This window comes from Brienomyrus brachyistius, chromosome 23, assembly GCF_023856365.1.
Source record: "Brienomyrus brachyistius isolate T26 chromosome 23, BBRACH_0.4, whole genome shotgun sequence".
NCBI classification, from domain to species: Eukaryota; Metazoa; Chordata; class Actinopteri; order Osteoglossiformes; family Mormyridae; genus Brienomyrus; species Brienomyrus brachyistius.
Genome location: NC_064555.1, coordinates 9,092,559 through 9,118,266, shown reverse-complemented (window position 1 = coordinate 9,118,266; position 25,708 = coordinate 9,092,559). Strand labels below are relative to the sequence as shown.

General features: G+C 48.2%; 2 protein-coding genes across 2 annotated transcripts in view; one reads left to right on the top strand and one right to left on the bottom strand.

Annotated features, from left to right (window-relative positions):
- The window catches only part of gabbr2 (gamma-aminobutyric acid (GABA) B receptor, 2), a 148,100-nt gene that overhangs the window by 14,974 nt on the left and 107,418 nt on the right, over positions 1-25,708 (bottom strand). The window contains 3 exon segments of the mRNA XM_048994295.1: positions 17,144-17,266; positions 23,961-24,068; positions 25,493-25,625. Of these exon segments, the coding sequence (XP_048850252.1) occupies positions 17,144-17,266; positions 23,961-24,068; positions 25,493-25,625 (364 nt within the window).
- Positions 2,270-25,708, top strand: part of elmo1 (engulfment and cell motility 1 (ced-12 homolog, C. elegans)) — a 293,132-nt gene continuing 269,693 nt past the window's right edge. The window contains exon 1 of the mRNA XM_048994304.1: positions 2,270-2,273. The gene's annotated coding sequence lies outside the window, so the exon portion shown is untranslated. The remainder of the gene's footprint in view (positions 2,274-25,708) is intronic.

Genomic DNA, 25,708 nt, shown 5'->3' with positions numbered 1-25,708 from the left:
TCTCCTCTGTCTGCTCTATGGACAGGAGCAACTGCGACAACTTTGGTAACGCTGCAAGGGTCTCTTTCTTAGGGTCAGGGGACCACATGGGGATTTAAGCGGCTTGCAGGGCAACACAGTTCCCCCCCCCCTCCCAACAGTCACCTCTCAGACTGGCAGCTCTGTGTCGCCCCCTTCTGAGACGATGTGCTATGAAACAGCTGCACTTCAGTGCCGCGTTGTTGAAACCCGCTGACTGTTTAACGCCGGAGTCAGCGAGGAGGGACGCCTCGCCGCGGTCGATAAACTCGAATGGCACAAACCTACAGTAGCTGTGTGACCGGCCCGGGGGGGCAGGGAAACCGTCTGTCCCTAGTTGCCCGGGGACAGGAAAACAGCAGATAAACACAGCAGGTGGCTTGACTCGGGAGTAAAGCGTGATCACCCCTTCTGGGGGCTAGGAAGGTGGAGTCTCATTACCCCTCCACCCCGCCGGTGCTAGGGGGCCCTCGCACAGCCAGGACTGGCTCTTACTGGCTAAATTTGCTAACAGAAAGTCACCATGTTGGGTAGCAAGGGTGCAGCGCAGAGCAGGTCGACCTCTGTGGCTGATGACTGCGTTGCTGCGCATCTCGCCTCCGGTAGGCAGTGCAGGGCCACTGCGATGACAAACAAACATGGAACCCTCGTAGGTCACAGCCTGGGCACTGTGTGAGGCTGGCCGGTGTGCAGGGGCAAACAGAGACAGCAGAGGGAGCCAGTGATCAAGACGCGTCACAGAACAACCACAGCAAAATAAACAAAAAAAACAGGTATTATTATGGCATCAATAATATGCTGATAGTAATCTTTGAAACTTTTGTTTCTAAATCTTCCATTTCCATTTATATATTCTTATTCGTTTGATGTTGGTCCTCATCAGTGTTTCTCATAGAACATAGACAGAGAGGAACCGAGTCTGATTACAGCAAAGTCTGGCCCTGACAGCCCTTAACACGGTATGTGCTGCACCCCCCCCCCCCCCCCCCCCCCGTACAAATACACTCAGACGCTGAGCCACCGCCATCCTGCTTCCACGCCCACGCTCCGTGGGGGCTCACAGGATTTCGTCCAACCCGACACACTCCCTGCCCGCGTGCGTGTGAGTTAAGTTCCCCCTAACCCTACGCCCAGAACCGGGCATCACCTACTTGGCCAGCCAAAAAACCTTGTTATGGGGGGGGAGGGGACTATTTAAAAAAATATATCCACTTTCCACTTCTAACCATTTTTTTATGCCACAACATCCTGCTAAGAGAAGGGAGGCACGGTAGTGGCGGAGGTGGCCGACCCCTTTCTAACAGGGCAGTTTGCCATTGGTGGAGGTAAAACGAATATGGCATGTCATTGGTGGAAGTAGAAGGAAAGGGGCCGGGCCCTTCCTGACGAACTGACACGTCATTGGTGGAAGTAGAAGGAAAGGGGCCGGCTTCTTCCTGACAGGGTGGTGTGCCATTGGGGTTAATCAGCACACAGATGGCTGACGGGAAGGGGTCGTTTGCATGTGAAATAAGAACCCCGTCACAGTCAGGGAGCCGCTCCCCTTCTGCCCTCTTAAGAGTTACGCCTCCCGCAATTCCCGCCCCCTTCTGCCGTGTGCATCCGCCAGTTTCGTAGGAGCTCCAATCACGTGAGCCAGTTTCCACGCTCCCCGATCCACACGCTGGGGATCTCAAATTAGGACGTAATCATTAATCTCTCCGCAGTGAAAAAACGCAGGCCGTCGATGACAAACGGGGGGTGTAATAGCCACCATATGCCGTACCTTTCTGATCCCAGCACGCAGTTCCGGGATTCAGTATCGATTCGAGGTAATCTGTTCCCCGTCTGCTGGGATTTCTCTGACCAGGAGTATCGCAGCGTGGCGGAACGTAGGATGCAACACAGAGTGACGGAGACTTCCGGAAAAAAAATAATAAAAGCGCCATGAGTTATCGAGGCTGAGAGGGGGGTGGCGGGTGGCTGACGGGATCAAAATAAACGACAAGCTCAATTGAGTAGCTGTTGTTTGCGTGGTTAAACACACGAGGCGTCAAAGAAACCAGGAAGGCGTGTCAGTGCTGCTGGGGGACTGTGCCTCTGCAGAGCCATGACAACCCAGAGCAACTAAAGAAAGCGAAGGAGGAAGCGTTTAATCTTTCAATTTCATATTACTTACTCAAATACTAATATATACTTGCTGTTGCCATCCGCAACCTTCTGAGCCGAGCCGTTCTTCTCGCCGCGACTGAACATCCAGAAACTTCTCAAGATCACGGCGCAGGATCTCGAAGGTCGCAAATCTGGTGATTCCCCAGAACGAAATGCTATAAAACGACGGCAAGCGGCGGGAGGTAACAACACTAGGGGGAATGGGCGATACCGGATGGGACGAGTGCAGTGCTAGCACACAGTTAACAGCATGTAAAAGCAGGTCCCGTATTTACGACACGGGGGTGCCGGTATGGGAATGGTCCCCCTCCGCCGATTGACAGCTCCAGCAGCACCGGCTGAGAAGCCAGAAGGTTCATCGGGCGAGGGGAGTGAGTTGTGGTCTTGCCGCTCTCCGTGTCTCTCAGTGCGCCCCAGCTCATGGGGTCCCGTGCGTAACCGGTAGGCCGCACCACACCCCGAAAGTCCTAATTATGCATAGTCTGCGCACATCGGGCAAGATTAACGCCATCTGCGGAGTCGTGATGTTAACCAGCCCTGACACTGCAAACCTCCCCCCACTACCACCCACCACTCCAGATCCCTGTCCGTCTAGTCTCCCCCACCCCATGTGCGGCGCAGCCAGCCGGCAAAAAGGCGATATATTGGTTTCCTGTCCGCCGACCTCCTTCCCTGGGGACGACATCTGCGTGCTTTCAGCACCCCGGTCGTTTGTCACCGAGCCGGCAGACGCCGTGTGCCACTCGTCGGGGGCGCCGACAGGATCCAGGTGGACCAGCAAGGTGGACACCTCTCGGTTCTATACAGCGGTGATGCATCTCGGCCCCTGGCACACTGGCGGCATTGACCCCGATCCACAAGGCTGTCATGAGCTTCATTATAAGTGTGAGGCCATGCCTCTTCAGCAATGGCTTCTGGGTAATCGCTCCCCCTCCACCGACGCAGAGCGACATCGTGACATCCATTTGGGCACAGTGAGAACTGCATTAATCCAAGGACTTTCTAAGGATGACAGAGGAGAAGACCAGAGTTTTTAATGAAGTCTGATTGAGGCAACCAGGTACCAGTCAAAGGTTATTTACATTTTTAACACTTATATACAGGTCTAGCAGTTTTCTTCCTACAAGGTCAGGGTGAGCCTGGAATCTATCCCAGGAAGCACAGGGCAAGGGAGATCCTGGATGGGACGCCAGCACCTCTCGGGGCACTTGCACACAGACTACAGCCAATTTAAAGGTACTGAATCATCTAACCATACGATATAGGAGTGCGGGGAAAGCCCAAGGGAAGCCCAACTGGAAATGGGAGAGCATGCAGACTCCACACAGCAAAGGTGGCCTTGGAACCCCAACTCTGGAAGAGCAAGGTGACAGCAGACCCACGGAGCCAGCATGCAGCTTAACTGTCCTTTCTTAGGATGATCTGCATGCCATATCTGGTTTGAAGGTGAGACCTCACTGAAAGTTGCCTTTTTTTAAGGGGGAAGATGGGGATGCTCGAGTTGACGATGCCTGCTAAGTCCTTTTCTGTCAGCACCGGTCGGAAGATGAAGTGTTCCTGAAATTCCTTAGCTGCAGGAAGCTATACAAATTTAAGCTGACAAATCGCATCGCACATCCTTTTTTTAAAATGATTTGGTGCTTGTTGTGGGTCCAGTGACAGGCTATTTGAAAATGAGTACTTAAGAATAACAGGCTCACCTTAGAGGTACCAGCAAAACCTGGGTTCTGTGTCTCAGATAAAACGTACTAACTCCAAGTCCTAATCTAGAACATCAAGCAGCTCTGTGGACAATGTGGAGTTTAAAGTGAAGTGATCTCCTCTATTAATTGAAGTAATCAGTCTTACCAAAGCAGAAACATCTTAATGGTTATATGGAACCAGAAACCCTGTGTGAATCAAGGAGGATGGTCTTGGTTGATATGTATCTGAACCCGCTGCAGTTCATCTGGCACCTCTTAGCAGAGTCGGCTCAGCTCCTTCGAGTTGGGTTTCTATCCTGGCCGGTGTGGTGCTGCAGGGATTCTGGCTAGACAGCACACAGCTCGCCGCCGAAGAACGCTTGGCCAGCCAGAGTTAGCTTCCAGCTGCGCCGTGACAATTGACCAAGAATCACACAGATGGAGAGGCCGGAGCAAGTCAGTTCATTTCAGTAATTAGGAGGACAGATTCACGCAGGGATACGCTACCCGCTATAATGGATGTTCCTGACCTTTGATTAAATTGCAGCTAGAGGGTTACCCTCAGACCGTATCTCGCAGGGGCTCCTGCGCACACGCGGGGGTGAAAAGGACCCCAAACAGACGGCCTCTCTCCGGGTCTCTCAGCCTGCGTGCCTGCGCACCTTCAGCCTGACGTCTCTCTGGTAATCAGAAACCTTCCTGATACCACGTTTCATTTGGAAATCCTCTAATCGGTAAATTGCAACTTTATTCCGTCCACTCCGCGGTTGTCTAGCAACCGAGACGTCTGTCCTACTCGTCCGAATCAGAACACGGTTTGACTGGCGGCTAAGCATAGCAAGGACTGCAAAAGGGTGCAGTGCTCATGTACAGAAATGAGGAAATTACCTTGGAAGGGGAACCAGCTTGATGCTGAGGCTCTGTGAACAGCTATGAAGACCCTCAAACCAGGTTCTGTGACGTCAACAAACAGCCAATATTCTTCAATTAGAAAGCTGGTTGCCATGCATCGCCCATCCCCAAGGAGGTGTGAAGGTGTTTCACACGAATGACAGACACAAGGGACATAAAACCCTTTTGCGGTGGAAAGGTGTCGAGCCTCTTCATTTCAGCCTGGATGTTCCACAGAGACGCTAAGTGCTCCGTGTCCATGTCCAGGTCAATATGTGGGCGCCCTGTCCTGTTTTTCCCAGGATGACATTTGCTCTGACCTGAATGTGGTCTCCCAGACAGGGCCCGGTGACATGAGAAGTGAAGATCTCCACTGAAAATAACCCAACTTAGATGGGTTTATTTTTAACCACAGTGCCTCAAAGCATTGTAGGACAGTTGTCGCGGGTCTGGAGAATCTAAGGATGCAATCGGGTAAGATATCAGGATAAATTTAGCTAGCTGCTTCTCACGTGATCGGCTCCTCCTACTCTGATGAAATAAGTGAATGAAGCCTCTTTATGGAAGCCATGGCAGTCTCTGCGTCTACAGTCAATGAAACGACTGGGTGGGTGGCTACAGACGTCACATCCACCCCCCACCCCCCACACTTTTTTTGGAACAATCTGTGCCGAGACAGTCCATCATTATCTCATCCACATGGGAATTTCTATAGTCGCTGTGCAGAAGGGGTGCACACCATCTTTAGTTTTGTACCAGGAAAGCGATACATTTGGGGGGGGGGGGGCTTGTCTTTTGGACACTGATATTTACATCTAAGGTCCATACTCAAGGCCATTACAGTTTTTCTGAATTGGTAAAGCACATTTCCTGAAAACTTCCATTCTTGTCTCAAAACAGCAAACGCAAAAGGCAGCTAATAGATAGACACTACTGAGAAGTCTTTACACACTACAGAAAAAAATCTCAAACACTACCTGCCAAAACCATTAATGGCATGTAAGGAAACAGGTTTACTGTGCATATGTGTTTTTGCATCTTGAGCTGAAAACCAAAAGGCTACAGTGTATTCAGTTATACTTAAAGTGATATGTAATGTTTGGATTATTAAGTACTCCAAAAAGGTACTGTAAAGGACAGAAAAAAATCCAAATCAAATGTGCATTACAATGAAATGCTATACAACTGCCAAGCCAGAGTTAAAGAGGAATATTCATTTTGCCCACCCCTGGAGGATGGGCTCCCCCTTTGAGTCTGGTTAGGGTTAGGGCTTCCACTGACAACAATGTTGTGAAAATGCGGTATACAAATAATACTGAATTTAACTGAGTCATCATGATGTCTAATAGCCCAATAGAATCATGCATTATAAAACTAACTACCTGGGAGAACTGAAAACAAGGCCAGGATTTGGAATCGAGGGCCAGATTTGCAGAACCCTGCTTTACAGATTTGCAAAAAGGGTGACTCAGATCTGCAAATTGTGTCTAAATCGGTAAGCACTGTTTAAAGTTTTGCAAAATGAGTGACTGATTTGATAAATTAGTTTTGACATTTGACAGTTTTGTTCCATGAATAGGGTTTAGTGTTTATCAATTCAGAAAGATTGTAACAATGCTAAAACATCGATGATAAAACACTCACCAGTTCTGCATGGGTCAGTGTTTACATTGTATGTCTGTTTTCACAATAAACAGATGCTGGATTAACGAATATAATTTGAGCTTCTTTCTTCAATCCTCTTTGCATCAGCGTTAATTTTGACAGCAAATTTTTATTTAGTTTTAGTCATACTAAATTATTAAAATGTAATTTAGTTTCAGTCATAATTTAGTCATCTAAATTATTTTAGTTTTATTCTAGTTTTAGTTGACTAAATATCATAAGATTACAGTTGACTAAAACTACAGCTGATTTAGTCGACTAAAATTAAAAATGCAAAGTGTAATGTTTAAGGTTTCCCTTCGATTTCAGAAAGTTCACCAAGATGAAATGAAACCAATGTTAAGGAACGGTGTTAAGGAACGGTGTTAAGGTCTGACTGTGTCGTACACACAGACATAGATTTCACTCTTATGTGACACGCAGACATGTTTATTTACCCAGAAACTTGAGCACTGTAGAATCAGTAATGCAATTAGTGAAAAAATATTTAAAAGAAAAAGTGCTTAGGCTATAATGCCACCAGGCCTGCTCTCTCTCTGAATATTAAAATAAAAATATTAAAATAAATATTTTTAGACGTAGTTTATTGGTGATTTCATGTTCGTGGAAGAGTAAAGTAATGTTATTTCTTATATAAATTAACTGAGGTGAAACAAAAAAATGCACGTTTTCAGGGTTGCCAGATCTGAAGAATCTGCCATGACACTTTCGGACTCACGCAGGAAATCTTATGGCAAATCTATATTATACCATTATAAACCTAAAATTAGCTACGTCAAAAGTGCATTTACATGGTTAAATGCATAAGCATTTTGCAATTTACAATTATTTATTTACAAGGTAAGAACGGTTACATACTGTATGTGTGCAGACACCTCAAATTAAAAATTTCACTCGAGCCAGCTGGCCGAAGTTGGCAATCCCACGTTTTATTTGAAATGAAAATAAAATGCACTGTTTTCACCTGAAACGGCTTGTCATTCCTTTTGCTTATAAAACGAATATGAGAACAGCACAATATGTCACGTTTTATATCTTTTCAAAAGAATATGACCTCCCATATCCTACTCTAATAGCGATTAAAGTGATAAGTTCGTATGTATATATATTAAAACAAGACTTTAATTTTATTACCGATGTGGGATTATTGAAACCAATACTTAAATCCATAAACAGTAAAATATTTGACGTAAACACAAGTGTATTAGGCTTTTACGGTTTAAATTAGGCACTTACTGTGTTAATGCACAGTTTTCACATTTTAGTTCTGATTGGATCTCGTCTCTGGCAAACATTTTCGTCTCTTTATTCGTTATATTCTTTGGCCTTGCAAAATCATTTCTATTTCGTTATCGTGTTGTTTTAGTGTAAAAATAAAGGCCATTGACGATAACTATGACAAAAAATTTTCGTTAATACAATTAACACTGCACTGCATCCTGTCTGTACCCCCCCCTACAGACGGGGCAGGCACTTGTTGAAGCCCCACCTCCATGTGTCCCGTGCCATGTGAGGATGTCCTTGAAATCATCCTTTTGCAGGAGATGGTAAAAGTAAGAGCCACGTCTTTGTGCCATTAGCGCCTGTTAGGTGAGGCGCGCCGGCATTAATGAGCCACTGGGGCGGTGCTGTCCCTTCAGAGAGGGGTCAGACATGACGGACGTGAGGAATCGACTTCGTGTCAGCCACCCCCCCCCCCCCACCCCGTGCCTATCCGATAAAAATGGCACAAGATCCAAAGAGGGACATTGGAGAAGCTCCTCCACGTGAGCCGAAACCTCCGTGTGCAGGCGGGGGGTGTGGAGGGTGTAGAGTGCTTCTCAGGCTTGTCATTCATCCCCCTACTTGTCAGGCTGTGTGTGACGACAGCTGCGGAGATACCTCCCCCCCCCCCCCCCCCCGTCAGGAGGTGCATCCTGCAATGGCTGTCAATCTCGCCGCTTTTTGCTTACAAACAGCGGAGGGCGGTAACCTCGCATAACGAGGGGCAGAGAAGGAGAGATCTTCACCGAATCCGAGTGCCAGATGGATCCCGCTCTCCGGACCCTTTCCCTAAGCTTCGGCACATCTTCTCGCCTCCCGTGGGAATCATGGGAGCTGGGAGGGGAAGCGACAGTCTGCCGAGAGCCCGCCGGCCCCTTATCTGCAGTCCCCAGCAGAAGCGAGCGAAAGCTTTCATGTTCAGACCAATTACTTGAAATATTAAACGTCCTTCTTAAGGTGCATTTACACATCAAAGATGGGCGACTCGGTCTCTTCGCGCCAGAGAGCCTGGCAGCACTGCTGTGGGCTCCACCCGCCCGTGACGATGCTCACTTTTCAATGGTGACCGACAGCGCTAACAGAATAACCGTTATAGAGGTGTCCGAGCACGGTACGATCTGCATTTCGGGGGCCGGGACTCGCAGCCATAAAACGACTACTCCATCCGCATTCCAGACGTCAGTGGTGCCTTTCGCGGCTTTTATTGGTGTCAGAACTATGGCTGTTGTCATGGCAACACCACACTGCAAAGTTCCTCGCAGGCTCCGTTCGGCCGCAGCTCGGAACGGGGGTGTTTCGAGCACCCCCTCCGGAATGCTAATCAGTGGCCTGATGGCGCGCCCTTCATTAGGGAGAGGAGAAGCGAGGAGGCAGGCTTCCGTGAAGGTACGACCTTCGGTAGGTGTGGCCACAGCTCCGGCACTGTGTCGCTGCAACCCCCCCAACCAGAACCAACTCTAAACACACATCCCCATTACTATACAGGGGTGAATTAACCAAATTGCTCACAACATTGCCTGGATTACCTGTCCTGCAGACGAGTAGAGGTAGCTTAGTTTTCACCACCAATAATTCGCACAGAAAAAGCCGAGGAGTGAAGCTAACGATGCCAGCATGACCGCGAAGCTTTGGACTGAGCAGCTCCGCGCTCACAAGCACGGCCGCTGACATCAACAGCTTCAGTCGCCTTCCGATCAACTTCCGGCTGAACTTCCCTGCACCCAGATGATGATCACACTGACCATATGCTTGATAACCCATAGCAGATGATTGAATCATGCTTAATAGTATAACAGCAGTGACCTTACACCTCATTCCATTACCAGCCCAAACTCCCAGCACCGTAGCACTGAATCACTGTCCTGCCCGTGGCCCCACTTTCTCCCCCAACTCCTGCTATGTTGGCCTAGTGCCCTTGTCGCCATCCAGAAATGCCCCTGGGTTTTGCTCTGCTCCAACCCTCAGTGCCTACACTAGTGCTCAGACTGCACCCCAGGGACCCTTCTGAACAGCCAGAAGAATGGCGTTCTCAGTGGGGAAGGCCTTTCTCTTCCCCATATGAGCATTCAGTATCACAGAAAGGCTCTTGCCGGTGTGCTAATAGTAATTCTCCTGTACAGGATGTGTGGTGAAGTTCCTTGGTTGACAGCTGTACTTCCAATGTATTTATACAGCAAGTTAAGTTCTTTACACATGGGTGACAACAGAGCGACTACTGAACCATGAGCTAGTAGTTTTCCTGTTACCGGCCCATGACTTTATCTACAATACTGAAGGGGCCAGATACCAAAGGCAACCCTGTTTATTCAGCTCACTTCCTGTACACGCACCCCTCCTATTGGATGGCCCGGGCTGCCTTCAGAACAGACCCATGTGCTGATTGGTGCACGTGCTGAGGGACGGTGACGTCACCGGGCCGGTCCCCTGCAGTGTCTCAGAAAAGGCCCAAATGTCTGGACGTGGGAATTGAATATAAACCACCAGTCAGCCTGATCTGTAGGAAAGGCAGGTTTTACAGATATTGTAAACCACCAGGCAGCACATGTTCGACGAGGACAACTGCGTTCCTCGATCGATACCATCAATCAATCTGCCGATGAACGTAAAGATGTATAATTCAATTTGCCCAGAGGGCTCGGCAAACTGCTGTGAGGGTGAATTCATTTCTATTAACTGCCCACCACTGTTCCCAACGGGTAAAAATGTATGTTCCTCATGATGTTTGGAGAAGGAGGATTGACAGCGAGGTGTAGACTGCAATCTTTAGGGCAGCTGAAATAAATTATGAGTGTAGACGTTCTTCACTGAATTATCGCCGGATCGAAGCAGCAAACGCTCATATAGTCAGACCCAAAGCAGCGTATATCCATGTATGAGTAGATGACTGACTGCTGTCAGGGTCTCACAGTAACTACCTTTTGATTGGTCAAGTTTGACTGGATTCCCATCCAGTGTGAACCCCAGCCTGTACACTATGCTGCTTGGGACAGGATCCAGGCCCCCCGGCTCCAAACACCCCTGAGCTAAGTGGTTACGAGAAGGATGGTCAAGTCTGCAAGAAGCTTTTAGAAAGAATAAATAATGATTCTGATTCTAGAATTCCAGAAATCTACATTGTTAAATCCTGGTTTAATCCTGGTTCTGCTGGCAGAAGGCTACACTGCGCGACAGGCTGCTTCCAGGCTTAAAGTTTCTCAAAGACAGCAGTACTCAAGAATAAGGTGAAGCAGGAGACACTGGCAATGACCAAAAACCAGCCAGGTGAAGGATAGTAGCAACTATCTAATGCCAGAGACTGTCAGCTTATTCGGCAGTGCCTCATAAACTGGAGGATGACCTCAAGTGACCTTCAAAAAGAATGGGAAACATTAGGTGGTGTGAAATGCACTGCTAGGATAGTTTGGACTGCGAGGAATGCCTTAAAGACCCATAAAGCAAGAAAGAAGCCCTTCATCATTGAGAAACAGGTAAGAGTCAGGGTAGAGTTTGCAAAAAATGTATATTTTACCTAAACACATTCCCATAAACCAGTGGTTCTCAAACTCGGTCCTCGGGACCCACTGCCCTGCTCGTTTTCCTGCTATCCCTGCCCCACACACACACAAGTCCCAGCTGTCTTTCAGCTTCTAATCGACTGAACACACCTGATCCAGGTAATCAGCAGTGTGTAGGGCAGGGATAGCTGTAAAACAAGCAGGGCAGTAGGGCCTGAGGACCGAGCTTGAGAACCACTGCTCTAAACTGAGAAATAAATAAAACCAAAAATGTTGCGGTGGTCTCAATTTTTTATTTTTTTTTGCAGAGCTGTACATACCACCCGATTATACATGCAGTATAAGATCATCCATTCATTCATCTTGAAATCGCTTATCAAGGACAAGCTCGTGGGGAGATCTAAAGCCTGCATCAGGCAAAAAAATGTATTTTCAAAGCCATAACCGTGACCATAAGATGCACCCAAAGCTGCAGGACCCCCTTTCCATAGAGTCTGAGTTTTCCTTCTGTTACAGAAAGAGCCTAAAACACTCTGTCACAGCCTGTCACTGCCTGAAGGGCTGGGGAGCTGGACCCAAAATCACTGCATGGAGTGGCGGGATATCAAGGTCAAGCGGGGGCACTGGACAGAATCAGGAGAGCGGTCATGGGGCGCAGCAGCGAAAATCAAAGTTAAACTGCTAAAGAGGCTGGAGCAGAACAGGAGACACAAACACTGGGGAAAAATCACTGTAGCGAAAGAGCACAATTCTATGTCCACTGGTTGCTTAAAAAGAGTCAAATCCAGGACATGGACTCCTCCAAATATTACTGAAGCTAAGCGGCGCTTCCCTGTAGTGTACAGGAGGAGTCGCAACAATAATGACATATACAGTCAGCCCTGCCACATCACGTAATATTACACAGCAAATCTGCTGTAACGTGATTGATTTATTAGTACCCAAGTCCAATACGATGTGGAATCGCATTTGTATTTGCAGGATTTTCAGTTGGCACTATGAGGACTAGAACGTGATATATTCTTAGCAAAGTGGTTACTATGCAATTCTTATCTCATAATACTCATAAGATCCAAAGGAGATGTTTACAATTTAATTTATTAATGTATCATTATTATTATTTCTTATTTAAAATGCATGTATTTACATTATTGGCCCCTGGCATCACTATTTTTATAATTTAATTAATTGTGTTTGGTGTAAGTTACTGAGTTTTGGAGTTTTCTCATCCATCCACCCATTTCCCGCCGCTCATCCGGGGTCGGATCACGGGGGCAGCAGTCTAAGTAGGGATGCCCAGACCTCCCTCTCACCAGCCTCCTCCTGCAGCTCCTCCGGGGGAATACCAAGGCATTCCCAGGCCAGCCAAAAGACATAATCTCTCCAGCGTGTCCTGGGTCTGCCCTGAGGCCTTCTTCCAGTTGGATATGCTGAAGCACCTCCCCAGGGTACCGTCCAGGAGGCATCCTAGATAGATGTTTGAACCACCTCTACTGGCACCTTTCAATGTGGAGCAGCATTTTAGCCCTTCCTGAATGTCTGAGCTCCTCACCCTGTCTCCAAAGCTGAGCCAAGCCGCCAGACCTCATTTCCGCAACTTCTATCTGCAATCTCATTCTTTCGGTCACTACTCAGAGCTCATGACCATAGGTGAGGGTAGGAACATAGATCCACCAGTAAATTGAGAGCTTTTCATTCTGGCTCAACTCCCTCTTCACCAAAACAGAACAGTACAGCGTCTGCATTACTGCCAACGCTGTACCAATCCATCTGTCAGTCTCCTGCTCCTTATTTTCCTCTCTCATGAACAAGACTCCAACATACATAAACTCCTCTGCTTGAGGCAGTAACCCGTCCCCCACCAGGAGAGGGCAATCCACCTTTTTCTGGTCGAAAACTAAGCCCTCAGACATGGAGGTGCTGATCCTCATCTCGCTTCACACTCAGCTGCAAACTTCTCCAGTGTCTGCTGCGGGTCACAGCCCGATGACACCAACAGGACCACATCATCTACACATCATCTACACATCATCTGCACATCATCTGCAAAAAGCAATGACGCGATCCTCAGGCCCCCAAACCGAACCCCCTCTGCCCCATGACTACACCCAGAAGTTATGTCCATAAAACTTGTGAACAGAATTGGTATCAAAGGGCAGCCCTGGCAGAGTCCAACACTCAGGAATGAGTCTGACTTACTGCCGGCAATGCAAACCAAACTTTTGCTCTGTTTGTACAGGGATCTGACTGCCTGCAACAACGGACCCCGTACCCCATTCTCCTGAAGCACCCCCACCACAGGACCACCCAAGGGATCTGATCATATGCCTTTTCCAAGTCCACAAAACACTGGACTGGTTGAACAAACTTACATAAACCCTCTAGTATCCTTGTGAGGGTAAAGAGATGGTTTGGTGTTCTGTGACCAGGACGGAATCCGCATTGTTCCTCCTGGATCCAAGGTTTGATCAACGGATGGACCCTCCTCTCCAGTACCCCGGCATACCTAGGGAGGCTGAGGAGTGTGATCCCCCTAAGGTTGGAACACATCCTCCAGTTCCCTTTCTTAAAGATTGCATTCCCCCTAAGCTGCATTCCGCTTGAGCTGCCAGTACCTGGCTGCTCGTTCCCACAAGTTAACCAAGCCCTGAAGGACTCCTTCTTCGGCCTAACATCTTTACTGCTAGTGTGCACCACCGGGTTTAAAGATTGCCGCTGCAACTGGGACCAACAACCTTAGGGCCACAACTTGGCCCCGTTGCCACAGCAGTGGAGTCCTGAAGCATGTCCCCTGCATTCCCCTAACCCTATTTTTCCCATTGGATATATGTATTTCAGTACACAATCCTAGCTGACGTGAGACTTTCAGGAACGCATTTGAAGCATGACTGTACCTAGCTATATACTAACACAATACAAAAGATGTGAACTGGTTTTTGCAAAGGGCCATTCTTTGGCTGGTGAAGCACTGGGAAGCTGTCCGTGTGGCGTCAGACTTGTCTCCATCGCGTGCCTTCCACAGCTCGCACGCCCATACCCGAGTGCCATGGGGGGAGGGCGGGTGAAGTGGAAACTCCTTGCCTTGTTTGTCACATTGGCATGGCGGGGGGGTGTCTTGCCCGGGCTCTCCAGTGGCACGCAAACGAGAGCTGCAGGAGCCAGTGGGCAGAGCTGTGAGCGGCCCAGAGGGAATAGCCTTGCTATGGGGCATTTTGTTTTTTTGCCTGCTCCACCCACCCCAGTCAGCCCAACCCAGGCATTGGGGGGGTGGGGGTCACCATACAGACCTGACTGCGTGAGCCGGTATTTCTTGCAGTCACATATGCGTCCACTTACATGTGAGTGCTCTCTGCAGACACGAGGCCTACATTAGTGGAAGCATAAACTTAATCAGGCATTTGGGGAGGGTCACATGACCCCAGGAACCAAGCTTGCAGTCTATAATTAACAGGTAAACGTTTAATCTGCATGTAGTGAATCCTCAGGTTGAAGGTGTCCTGGGGGGTGATGTGACCCTCTGCGGACGGAGAGCAGATGGGCGCGGTGAAGGACAGGTGGTGTGGCGGAGCGGGGAATGCAGTGTGGGCCAGCGTGGCAGCTGGAGGCGGCTGGATCAGACTGTGCCTCCCCCCATCGTAGCACCAGCGTCTGGCTGGTGTTCAGACTCCGGCAGCTGGAGGAAGTTCAGGAGTTGGGGAGGGGGTGCCAGGAGTTAATAGCCTGTACCCTTCTGCATCAATCTCTGCTCATCTCTGTCTGTGCCCCCCCCGAGGGAGGGTCCAGCCGTTCCATCTGCAGGCTGCGGAACCCACGACGGAAACGCCCCCCACACCGAGCGCCCCTCTATATAAAACATCCCTGGCTGTCTGGGGAGGGATGAGGGAATCACTGCTGCTTTTAGCTGTTCTTTAGGAACCAGGGTCTAAACTCAACTTGACCCCACCCTCCTTATTTTTAAACATATTTTTAAAGGTCCTCCATCAGAATTCTGAGCTCTTTGAGGCTGTAGCCCCCACTACTCTTCTCGCACGGTGGATACAGTGATATATGAGTAACTGACACAGGTATTTAGAAAAAAATGAATGTGTGTGTGTGTGCGTGTATGTATGTATATATGTGTGTGTGTGTGTTTGTGTGTGTATGTGTGTACAACAAATCAATTTAAAAAGATGTAAATAATTAATTAAACCTTGGGTCTGAATAAACAAACAACTGCACAGAAGATGGATGGATTCCAGGAGCGGTGTGGTGTGCGAGACAGATTCTCTAAATAACCCATAATAACACATCATGCATATTCATGTTGCCGCGCCGGTTACTTAATAATTTGCATCGCATGAATAATGGGCATCGTAAAATAATGACATTTTGAGGAACGCTATCAGACTTGCCGCTGAAACGGGGCTGCGAAAGTGCAGGCGTGATCCCCGTCCACGGGAGCCTCCGGCTCGCCGCGACCCGGTGAGTGTCTGCGCGTACCCCCCGTCCCCAGGGCCGTGCGAGGCACACGCAGAAACAGAGTCACTTTCCGCTTGTCCTGAAGGCCTGGGCCCCGGGAGAGCCACCGTTTATCGGGGCTTCGGTGAAAACACACACAGGGAGCGGCGGCTGTGCCTCGGAGCCGCGGCGTCTGCAACCAGGAGGAATCCCCAAGCATCCGTGTGTCGCACATATACCTCTCCAGGTCTCCCCTATTATTCCAGCCAGGCATTTTCATCATTCCTCTACACCCCCCCCCCACCTGCCATGTCACCTCACCCAGCTAGTTAGTGCCAATTTGAGTGACTGTCACGGAGCCTGTGGGGCACTGACGGGCAGGGGGTGGGGGGAGAGGGGCGCTGAGCTCTTGTTAACATGCACCCCCACCCTGCCTGTCACATGGGATCAGCAGCAAATCACCGGTGAAGCGACTGCGGATCGGGCGTCTGCGTATGTAAGGTAGGGGCTGCATCGGTCCGCGCCCCCCTGTTCCCCCTGTGGCGTTTCATTGGCCTGGTGTTCCCTAAGGAAGATTATAGACCAAAGAACACGATGATGCCAACCCACATAAGAGCTCCAAGTTGCACAAAATATGTCTGTATATTCAATTAAAAAGTAATGGAACAGAAAAACGTTCAATCCCATTAAATCTGTGCTGTCCCACTTCTTACTACTGATCCATCTGCTATTGCTGTTCCAGCTCGGGTCTTCTGGATACTTCCCCAATAGAGTGGGTGGTGAGGGGGGGCAGAGTTTCTTTCCGATGCTCAATGCCAAGCCCAGCCCTTGCCTCTCCTGGCACGGGGCCGCGCTCAGCTCCCTCCGAATCCAAACAGGACACAGGGAGATGGGCCCGGCACATAGCACCACCCCCCCTTCCCCTCCGCCGGCCGTCCGGCACAGAAATAGAAGGTGCTCGCGGTTCGTGATGAATGGACGAGCGGGAGCTGGACCGCACACCATCCTGAGCCCAGCGGAGACGCGGCCGTGCCAGCGGACTCCAGAGAGGTCTGACAAAGGCCTCCACGCAACACACAGCGACACAGATTGGGACCCGGTACCGACTGGGACACAGAGCGCTCCGTGTGAAATTAAAAATAAATCCACCACGGCAGGGAAGGCCACATTCACCGTGATTCACCACGTTCTCCGCACACCATTCCTGAGGCCTACTGAGATCAAAGTCAAAATTTACTAGTGCCAAGACCACGCGGCTTAGTTATGGACGATATGATAAAATGAATAATAATAATAACTGTCTGCATTCCTGGCATTCCATAGTCCTCACATAGTTCCCAATGAGCAACCCTTGGGGGGTTTTCTAGGGTAAAACAAAACGTAAGAAAAGAATGATTCTCAAGGTTAGATTGTCTTAATACTAAAGCGTGAGAGTGGATGATATAAGAATGAATTTAAACCAAAATTAGAAAAGCAAAGTGGCCCCCTAGCAGGAGCCGATTCTGGGAGCCGCGTGACCACTGTGGAAAATGACAGACGCACCTCCAGGCTGTATTCCTCGACCGTCCTCTTCAGGGGGTCCACAATCTGCCAGCAGATTAGGATGCAGAGATCAATGAGCAGCATCCCGCCCACAATAATCAGCAGCTTCTGGTCCTTGATGATCTGGATGGAGAGGAGAGGGGTGGGAGGAGGATGAGATCCCCTGTGCCTGATTCAGACACGTTGCCGAGGTCAGTTCCGCACCTTGACCCAGACGAATGTCTGATCTGTTCTAATATCCTTTTTTATGTTATTTTATTAATGTTTGATACAATAGCCAGGTAAAAAAAATCTAAACAAAGGTCAAACAGCATGGAAAGTTGAGAGCTCCAGAGGATTTAGATAGGATAGAGAGGGGACTGCTCTCCGGAGCCTGGCTGGGTCGCAGGAATGGACACCCATGTCGGCGTCACAGACAGCAAGAGGAGTGAAGGGCAGAGGGGTCCAGCACATGTCACATTAATGCTGTCATTAACTGCAAAATAACGGGTTTCAATTTATGATGCTGGGAGTACACTAAGATCACATCCTAAAAATCGTCTTGAAAAAGCAAATCGTTAGGAAATGTTAAACTAGGAACGACTGATTCCAGGTGGTTTCTGCAAATTTTATGGCTGGAAATTGGCAATCCAGCTGTGGAGGAATTAAACTCTCTAGGTGTTGAAACTGAGTGTTAGCGGGGTGGGGGGGGGGGGGGGTCCAATAGGAGGTGACAGACTGTGAAAACTCAGAATGTGCTCTCTCTCACACAGGCCACGTTCCGGTCCGAGCAGGCCGCCCCCCCCCCCCCCCCCCCCCGCTTGCCGGATTAACAAGCTTGAGACACGATGAGGCAGCACTCGCTGTGCATAAACAGACAGCCACTTCGTGCAAAGGCAACCTAGTCAGTTCCCGCAAAGAGCGAAATGAAGTTCCGAAACCCAGAGTGGGCGGGATTAATGTATGCTGTCAATCACCGATACAGTAACCAATGAGAAGCTTTTGGCCGCATTGGGCTTGGAAGCACCATCACACTCGTCAGTGAGGAAATCACATCTGTAGCTGAAAATGTATCTGTTTTTTAAATTTGTTTTATTCACAGCACCACATAGCAAATTAATTGATCAGAAACATTTTCACAAGTGGCCATCTCTTTAATGAACTCAGCGCTCCTCCTGACAATGGAGTCACAGAACGTAGCAGGAAAACAGCAGTGCTGTGAGATTATTTTGCTGGCAGGGAGGAACACACAGTGATACTGTGTTCACTTTGAAGCGTTCACTCCGCAAATAGGAAATCATTTGTTCCAAAATATAATGTCCCATAATACGAATTCAACACTACATATCAAAGAAAATTAATTGCACAGTGCAACCCTGTAACATTGCCTCATAAATATTATCCATTTCAAGTATAAGTGTTTTGAAACAATTATAATAATTTGTCTGTGAAAGAGTGCAGCTGGAATGCTATTTGTGATCCATGTCGAAATGTTTATTTAAAATTTTTCATAGGACCGGTATAAATAAGAGTTACTTATTAAATAAGAGGTATTATGACAGTAATAATTCATTATAGAAAGAGCTGAGGCATGTGATGTATGAGTACAAGTCTTTTCCTTCGGGGTAAAAAAATTAGATGCTAGTCTAGTGAGTGTGTGTGTGCTTGTGTGGCACTGAAGACAATCTTCTGCTTCATGCTCCTCTGAGCCCGGAAAGCAGAGACCAGGGGTCTGACTGACACTCTATCTGCTTGCCCAGGGCTGAGCTGCACCAGGGAAGCGTACCTGTGTACCCTGGTGCATGTGGAACGAACCCCCCCCCCACCACCACCACGCTGACTGGCCCCTGACTTTCAGTGAACCGTCGCTAACCCCCCCCCACGCTCCCCGACCCCCGGGATCAGGCCCCTGCCAGACATCCCATTGACTGAGGGGATCTGTGCCAAATCAATGAATCACAGGAGCATGGAGAGCGGCAGAGGACCAGGGCACCCTGCCCAAAACTATGACCCCAAAAAGCTGCCTGATGGAACCCTGGAGTGACCTTTCACAGAGGAATCGACATCTCAACTGACCTTCACGAAAGGGCAATCTGTGATCACTTTGAGGACCCAACCGCATCTACGGCGGCTCTGTTTGTGTCCCCGTTGTCTTCATCCATTTCCACCCTATGCAGCATTCATACCCCATAAACCTTGGTTTTCCTGATTTGTTTCTGTCGTTTCTTGTAGCAGCGACAGGGGGCGCCAGTCTTCCCAACACTGCTTAGCCCAAGGGACTCATCAGAGACCGAATCATGTCACTGGGAGTATTTGCTAATGGGATTGGAGATGTTTTGTGGGGCGGGACTTTAGTGGTTGGGTGTCTATACTGGTTTTCTTGCACTGATGTTTCCCCAATGGGGTCTGAGGCTGTACCTTGACACACTGAGGGCGTGTGACTCTGTGGAGAATGAATGAGCATAACTCCATTGGCACTGCTCCGGACGTTTGGCTAACAAATTTAAGAAATGACATTTTCATAACCGGCAAGACATTATGAGTTAAAGGTTTAAATGTAAGGTTTAAATCTATTAATTTAGATCCAATAAATTAATTTTTAAATAAACAATAAAATTGTTTTTAAATTTACTTAGGCTACTTGCTTCAAAGCAACCGTGGCAATGAGAGTCCAACCCTTAAAGCACTCTGCAGGTACTCAGGGCACCAATACAAGTCTTGAATTTTGTTATTACTTTTAGTTGCTTATATTTATATATGTCTTGTAAACTCTATTTCCTAGTTGGATGTTTTCATGTCAGCTGCCTGTTGGACTTTCTCACAATGTCAACAAACTGGAATGCTCCTCAGACTTGCAGTGAAGAGCTCGAACACATGGCACTAGGCTTGAAGGTCCTAAGCTCTCCTCCAAGAGCTCCAGCCATTTCTGTCCCACCCTCAGCACAAGTCCCTCACACCTCATTCGATAAAAAAATCATTTAATTAAGCTAATTAATGGAACTGGATAGAAGAACCACAGAGTAATACCTGTAATGCCTGGAAATCTTAGTTAGCCTTTGGCCAATTGACCCACAGGTGGCTCAATCTCACTTCTATGTTAGGTAGCCTTTGGCCGATTGACCCACTGGTGTCTCAATCTCACTTCTATGTTAGTTAGCCTTTGGCCGATTGACCTACAGGTGGCTCAATCTCACTTCTATGTTAGTTAGCCTTTGGCCGATTGACCCACAGGTGGCTCAATCTCACTTCTATGTTAGTTAGCCTTTGGCCGATTGACCCACTGGTGTCTCAATCTCACTTCTATGTTAGGTAGCCTTTGGCCGATTGACCCACTGGTGTCTCAATCTCACTTCTATGTTAGGTAGCCTTTGGCCGATCGACCCACTGGTGGCTCAGTCTCACTTCTATGTTAGTTAGCCTTTGGCCGATTGACCCACTGGTGTCTCAATCTCACTTCTATGTTAGGTAGCCTTTGGCCGATTGACCTACAGGTGGCTCAATCTCACTTCTATGTTAGTTAGCCTTTGGCCGATTGACCCACTGGTGTCTCAATCTCACTTCTATGTTAGTTAGCCTTTGGCCGATTGACCCACTGGTGTCTCAATCTCACTTCTATGTTAGGTAGCCTTTGGCCGATTGACCTACAGGTGGCTCAATCTCACTTCTATGTTAGTTAGCCTTTGGCCGATTGACCCACTGGTGGCTCAATCTCACTTCTATGTTAGGTAGCCTTTGGCCGATTGACCCACTGGTGGCTCAATCTCACTTCTATGTTAGTTAGCCTTTGGCCGATTGACCCACTGGTGCCTCAATCTCAGTTCTATGTTAGTTAGCCTTTGGCCGATTGACCCACTGGTGTCTCAATCTCACTTCTATGTTCTCTCTTCAAGCTGCCTACACAGAATATCTTCCCTGCTGTTTTCATATTGGGATTCCAGTGACAGAAGCCAGTGAGGTAGTTTAATAAAAAGTACAACCCCAATATGCTTCACAATAATCTATCTATCAACATATAATATACAGATGGAAATGCATATATGATCCTGAGGCTCCATATTAATCAAAACATCAGATCGTACATGGAGACTGACGCGCGACAGTGTTAAATGTGTCAGAGAGACATTGGTGTGACACGACACCAATTTTCCCGTAAGACGCACCATCCGGGGCAGGGCTTATCCCGGCAGCGATGGGGCCTACAGCACAATTTCAATTCCAAACCAGCCGGCGTCTCATCACATTAGGCGCTCACACAAGCTTTGGCTAGATGCCGATTAAATAATTTAATTTCGTCTGACAGAGAGAGTAACTTGAGAGCAAAATCATGTGGCAGCAACAGCAACAAATACTACGGTATTGGAATGTTTCTGCAGAGCAACTTTGGCGAGAGCAGTCGATAAGGGGGATACTGGGAGATGCATTTTCCATCGCTTCTCACAGTGGAGTAAAGCACTTTGCTTTACTGGTGAGGACCACAGAGTGCATTCTGATTAATGGTCTCTCTGCCTGCTCCATCGACCTTCAGGTCGTGCCGTTGACTCCAGAGATGCCTGGAAGTAGACAGTCGCTGCAGCTATCAGACTAGGCGTAGGATTACCCACTAGCTTATTTTATATTCTTACCCTTAAGACAATCTAGTTGTATGTAAATCTATTTAAATGACAAAACAAAGTCACAGATTTTTTTTCATATTGGTACCTGGTAGACCAATCACAAGTGAAAGTAAAATGAGTGTGACAAACCATTAGCAGGATGTTATGTGAGATGAATTTTTGCTGATAAATTCCTTCCTAAATTCAAAGGCAAGTGCAACCCAAGACTTTGCTGAACTATACGTATTATTTCCAAACGGATCCAGTTATTTAGCTGCTGGTCACAGTGGCAGTGCGTGAATTTAAATGAGCACTGTGAAATTTACTGCAAGCCCTGTGCGTAAACAAAGCCTTTGTGGAGTCTTTTTGAAGCTCAGGTTGTCAGGCAACATAAAATAAGGAAGAATCTATTCTGTCATGTGACTTTTTTCTGTCTAAACTCTGCTAAACTGAGAGACGAGTCACCGCATCTGTCCTGCTCGGCTCTTCAATACCAAGACATAGATAAAAGCATGAATAATGCGGCGGCTCATCTGACTTCATAAAATCCGCTCTCAGGCTGGATTTTGTATATAAAGGGAGCGGGCTCTCTCGGGATGGAGCAGAGATGGTGACACGCCATTCCGCAAGGCACTCGGGTCAGGAGATGGTCGTGACCCTGCTGTTTTATTATCAATCAGCTGCTCTCCCTAACCATGGCCACTCGGTCCATCTCATCCCACACAATGTCTGAGCCGCCAGATCTAAAAATAGTCAGGTTCAAGAAAAATAATAATAAAATCACAGGGGAGGAATAGCACTGAGAGCGAGCTCTGCTCCACATATCCGAAGATAAAAGCAGCACTTCTGCTCGTATCTCAGGAAAGCGTGTTTGTTCATTAACCAAGCGTGTATTTCATATTTGGTCTCCTGGCAAGCCTGGCCATAAACTGCAGCCTCATATACATGTAAGATACCTGCATTCCTTAAGTCCCTCAGATTACTGGCTTCATGAATGTGATTGACAAGCAGTCACAGTTACTGACCTGTTACGATTACAGTCTACAGCATGGCTGCAGTCACGCTTGTACGACGTCCTCAAAGTTATGGTCCCTGAACACTTGCATGTTGAGAATGATCCTCCAGGGAGATGCTTTCACACCTTTGCTTTGCTCCCTCTTAACTGTGTGGAGGTTAATAGTGAAAATGGAAGCAGCCCTGCTGTAAACCAACACCAGATCCTTCACAGGACTCAGCAACTGGCTTCGCTCATTGGTTAAATTCTCACATTTCCACAGGCTGAATGAGGGAAGGGAACCTCTCAGCATCTGTCCCATTCATTGGTTATATTCTGGTATGTTCCCATAGCCTGACGGAGGAGAGGGGACCTCTCAATAACTGTCTCGCTCATTAGTGAATCATAATCCCATTGGCTGATAGTGGAGAAGAGGCTGCTCAGTATCCATATTGCTGATTGGTTATATTCTCACATTGTCCCATAAGCTGAGAGAGGTGAGGGGACCTCACAGTATCTATCCTGCTCATTGGTAATATTCTCACATAATGCCATAGGGTGGAGGGGACCTCTCAGTATGTGTCTCATTCATTGGTCATATTCTCACATATTCCTATAGACTGATGGAGGGGAGGAGACCTCTCGGCATCCTACTTGCTCCGCTGTGCCCCTGGGGGCCTTCTCAGTGTGGCATCAGTGAGGAAAGTGGGCCTGTCGGTGGTCAGATGATTCACTCACTGCGCTTTATCTCCCGTTGGTTTCCATACTGGGAAGAAATGCAAAACTGGCAACGCGGAGGTATCATCTGTATCGAAATGTTCATGAAAGCCGGATAAAAAAGCACCGCGCCGCTGAGAGCCGCTCGTCCACCGAGGCAACAGCCACTGGCATCAAAAGCGAATGAATATTGCTGCCAATTACAGGGCAGTTTCATAATGCTTTATTTCCTAGAAAGAGGCGAGTCTGAAATGAGCAGAAATTGCACGCTAATGTCACCATCATAACTAATGTCACCATCATAGCTAATGTCACCATCATAGCAAGGACAAGCTAGTTTCCTGCCACAAGGCCCCGATGGTATGCCGGGTTCACAGAAGGCAGTAGCCATGACATTTTAATCAAAAGACTAACTGAATATGTGCCCTGAATGTTTTTTCGAGCAGATGAATAGACAGTGCAGGATGTGTCCAGCATTACGGAGAAGCTGTGACCTACAGCGTGGAGACTGAAAGGTGAACTGAGCGGCCCTTACCTTCTTCTTCATCTTCACATTCTTGAAGATGGCGTGCACTCTCCATGTCTTCGCAAACATGGCTCCAAACGCTGTGGTGTAGCCCACGATGAGAATCCAGGTGCGGACCTGCACCAGAACAGAGATGTCCTCATCGCCTTGCAGAAGGACATAGGGTACGTGGCCTGTTTGTCTCAAAACGAAGTGCTTTAAAAAAAATGCTCTTAGAGTTATTCTAACGTTACAGACCTGTCTGTACTGCCAGCATGTCTTGAGTTCACTTATAACAACATAGACAGCCGCTATCTATCATTGTTGCACTGTGAGCGGGGAAGAGGTTTGGCCTTGACCAATGAGCGAGGCAGCTAACACTTGCTTTTCTTAGACTTGTGAGCTGGCTGGGGACAGCCAGCGACAGGCGTGTCCGGAATGCTAAAGTGCGCCTCCTGCAGTTTGCCCGTGTGATGACACTAGAGAAATGCCTGCGCTCTCGCATACCGCAAAGTCCTCCCAGAAAATAAGTAAACCACTGGGGTTCGCATCCTTCCACACAAATGGCACGTCCACCATGAAGCGCTGCAGCTTTCAGGGAAACCTGTAGCCCAAAATATGTCATGTCTCACTCCAGGGGGAGTGACTGCCTCTTAGTACTGCCTGCAGGTGTCTCTGAGGCCCCATGGCAGTGGGAGACTATAGAAGTAACAGCAAAGATAACATTTCGAAGTGTGAGGACCTACCAACCTTAATCTACGATCTTATGGTATTGGCTTTCAGCAGGGGCCAAATTCTGAGGATGCGGGGCCCGAGGCTAAAGTGTTGGGGACCTCCCTACAAAACTAAATGTTGCTGTAACAACCAGAAAAATATCGGGCCCCTACAACTCGGGGTCCTGGGCTACAGCCCAAGTTAACATGTCCGTAGGTCCAGTCTTGGCTCAGTGCTTCCCAGACTGAGGACACCTTTACATCTGCACTCTGTCCATCAGAGCCCGAGTCAGGCTCCTCATGCTCAAGAGACAGCGAGATCCGCCCCCCCCATTCACAAAGCGTGAGACCCATCTGTAGCCCCAGACCCCTGTCTACTAACGGTTTCTCGGGTGAATCCTGGCAGCTCGCTGTCAAAAAATGCCGAGCTGTGTTGTGATGGGCAGCATCACCCTGGAAACGGCATGCCTAAACAGGACTAACCTTTATGCTGTCGCTGGTTAGTTGATTTCATTTGAATTCCTTGAAATCTGCACCATCCTTGGGCCAATTAATGATAATCAATGCCCCTTAATTAAAAGGCCTGTCACATTAAAATGTTTTATCGGAAAGTGTTCGCCGGTGTATTTGGCCGAGTAGTCAGCTAGATAAGCTTCTCGTCGCTTTAACGCCTGTGTTTGTGCGCCGCCTCCTAAAGATAATGGATGAATGTGTTACCTGGATAATTGTTTAAGACATACAATACACGCGAATGTGTGCGAAATGCGATTTAAAACCTTAATTGGCATGCTGATGTGTAAAAAGCCAGCATCTTCCCATCGCTTGCTCATCCTCATCGCAAGGACTCACCGTGCAGAGGGTTTCGAACTCTTTGTCCGAGACGAAGGAGCCGTCAAGGCCGAAGAGGAATATTGAGGCGTAGGACAGCATTCCCCCGAGGATAATCAGGTTGTTCATATACGGGCTGGACATCTTGATTAGCCTGGAGGAGGGGGCGACAGTGTCACGGCAGGCTTACAGGCGACGCCATTGATCTGAAATCCCAGCGAACATAATGAACCTTGG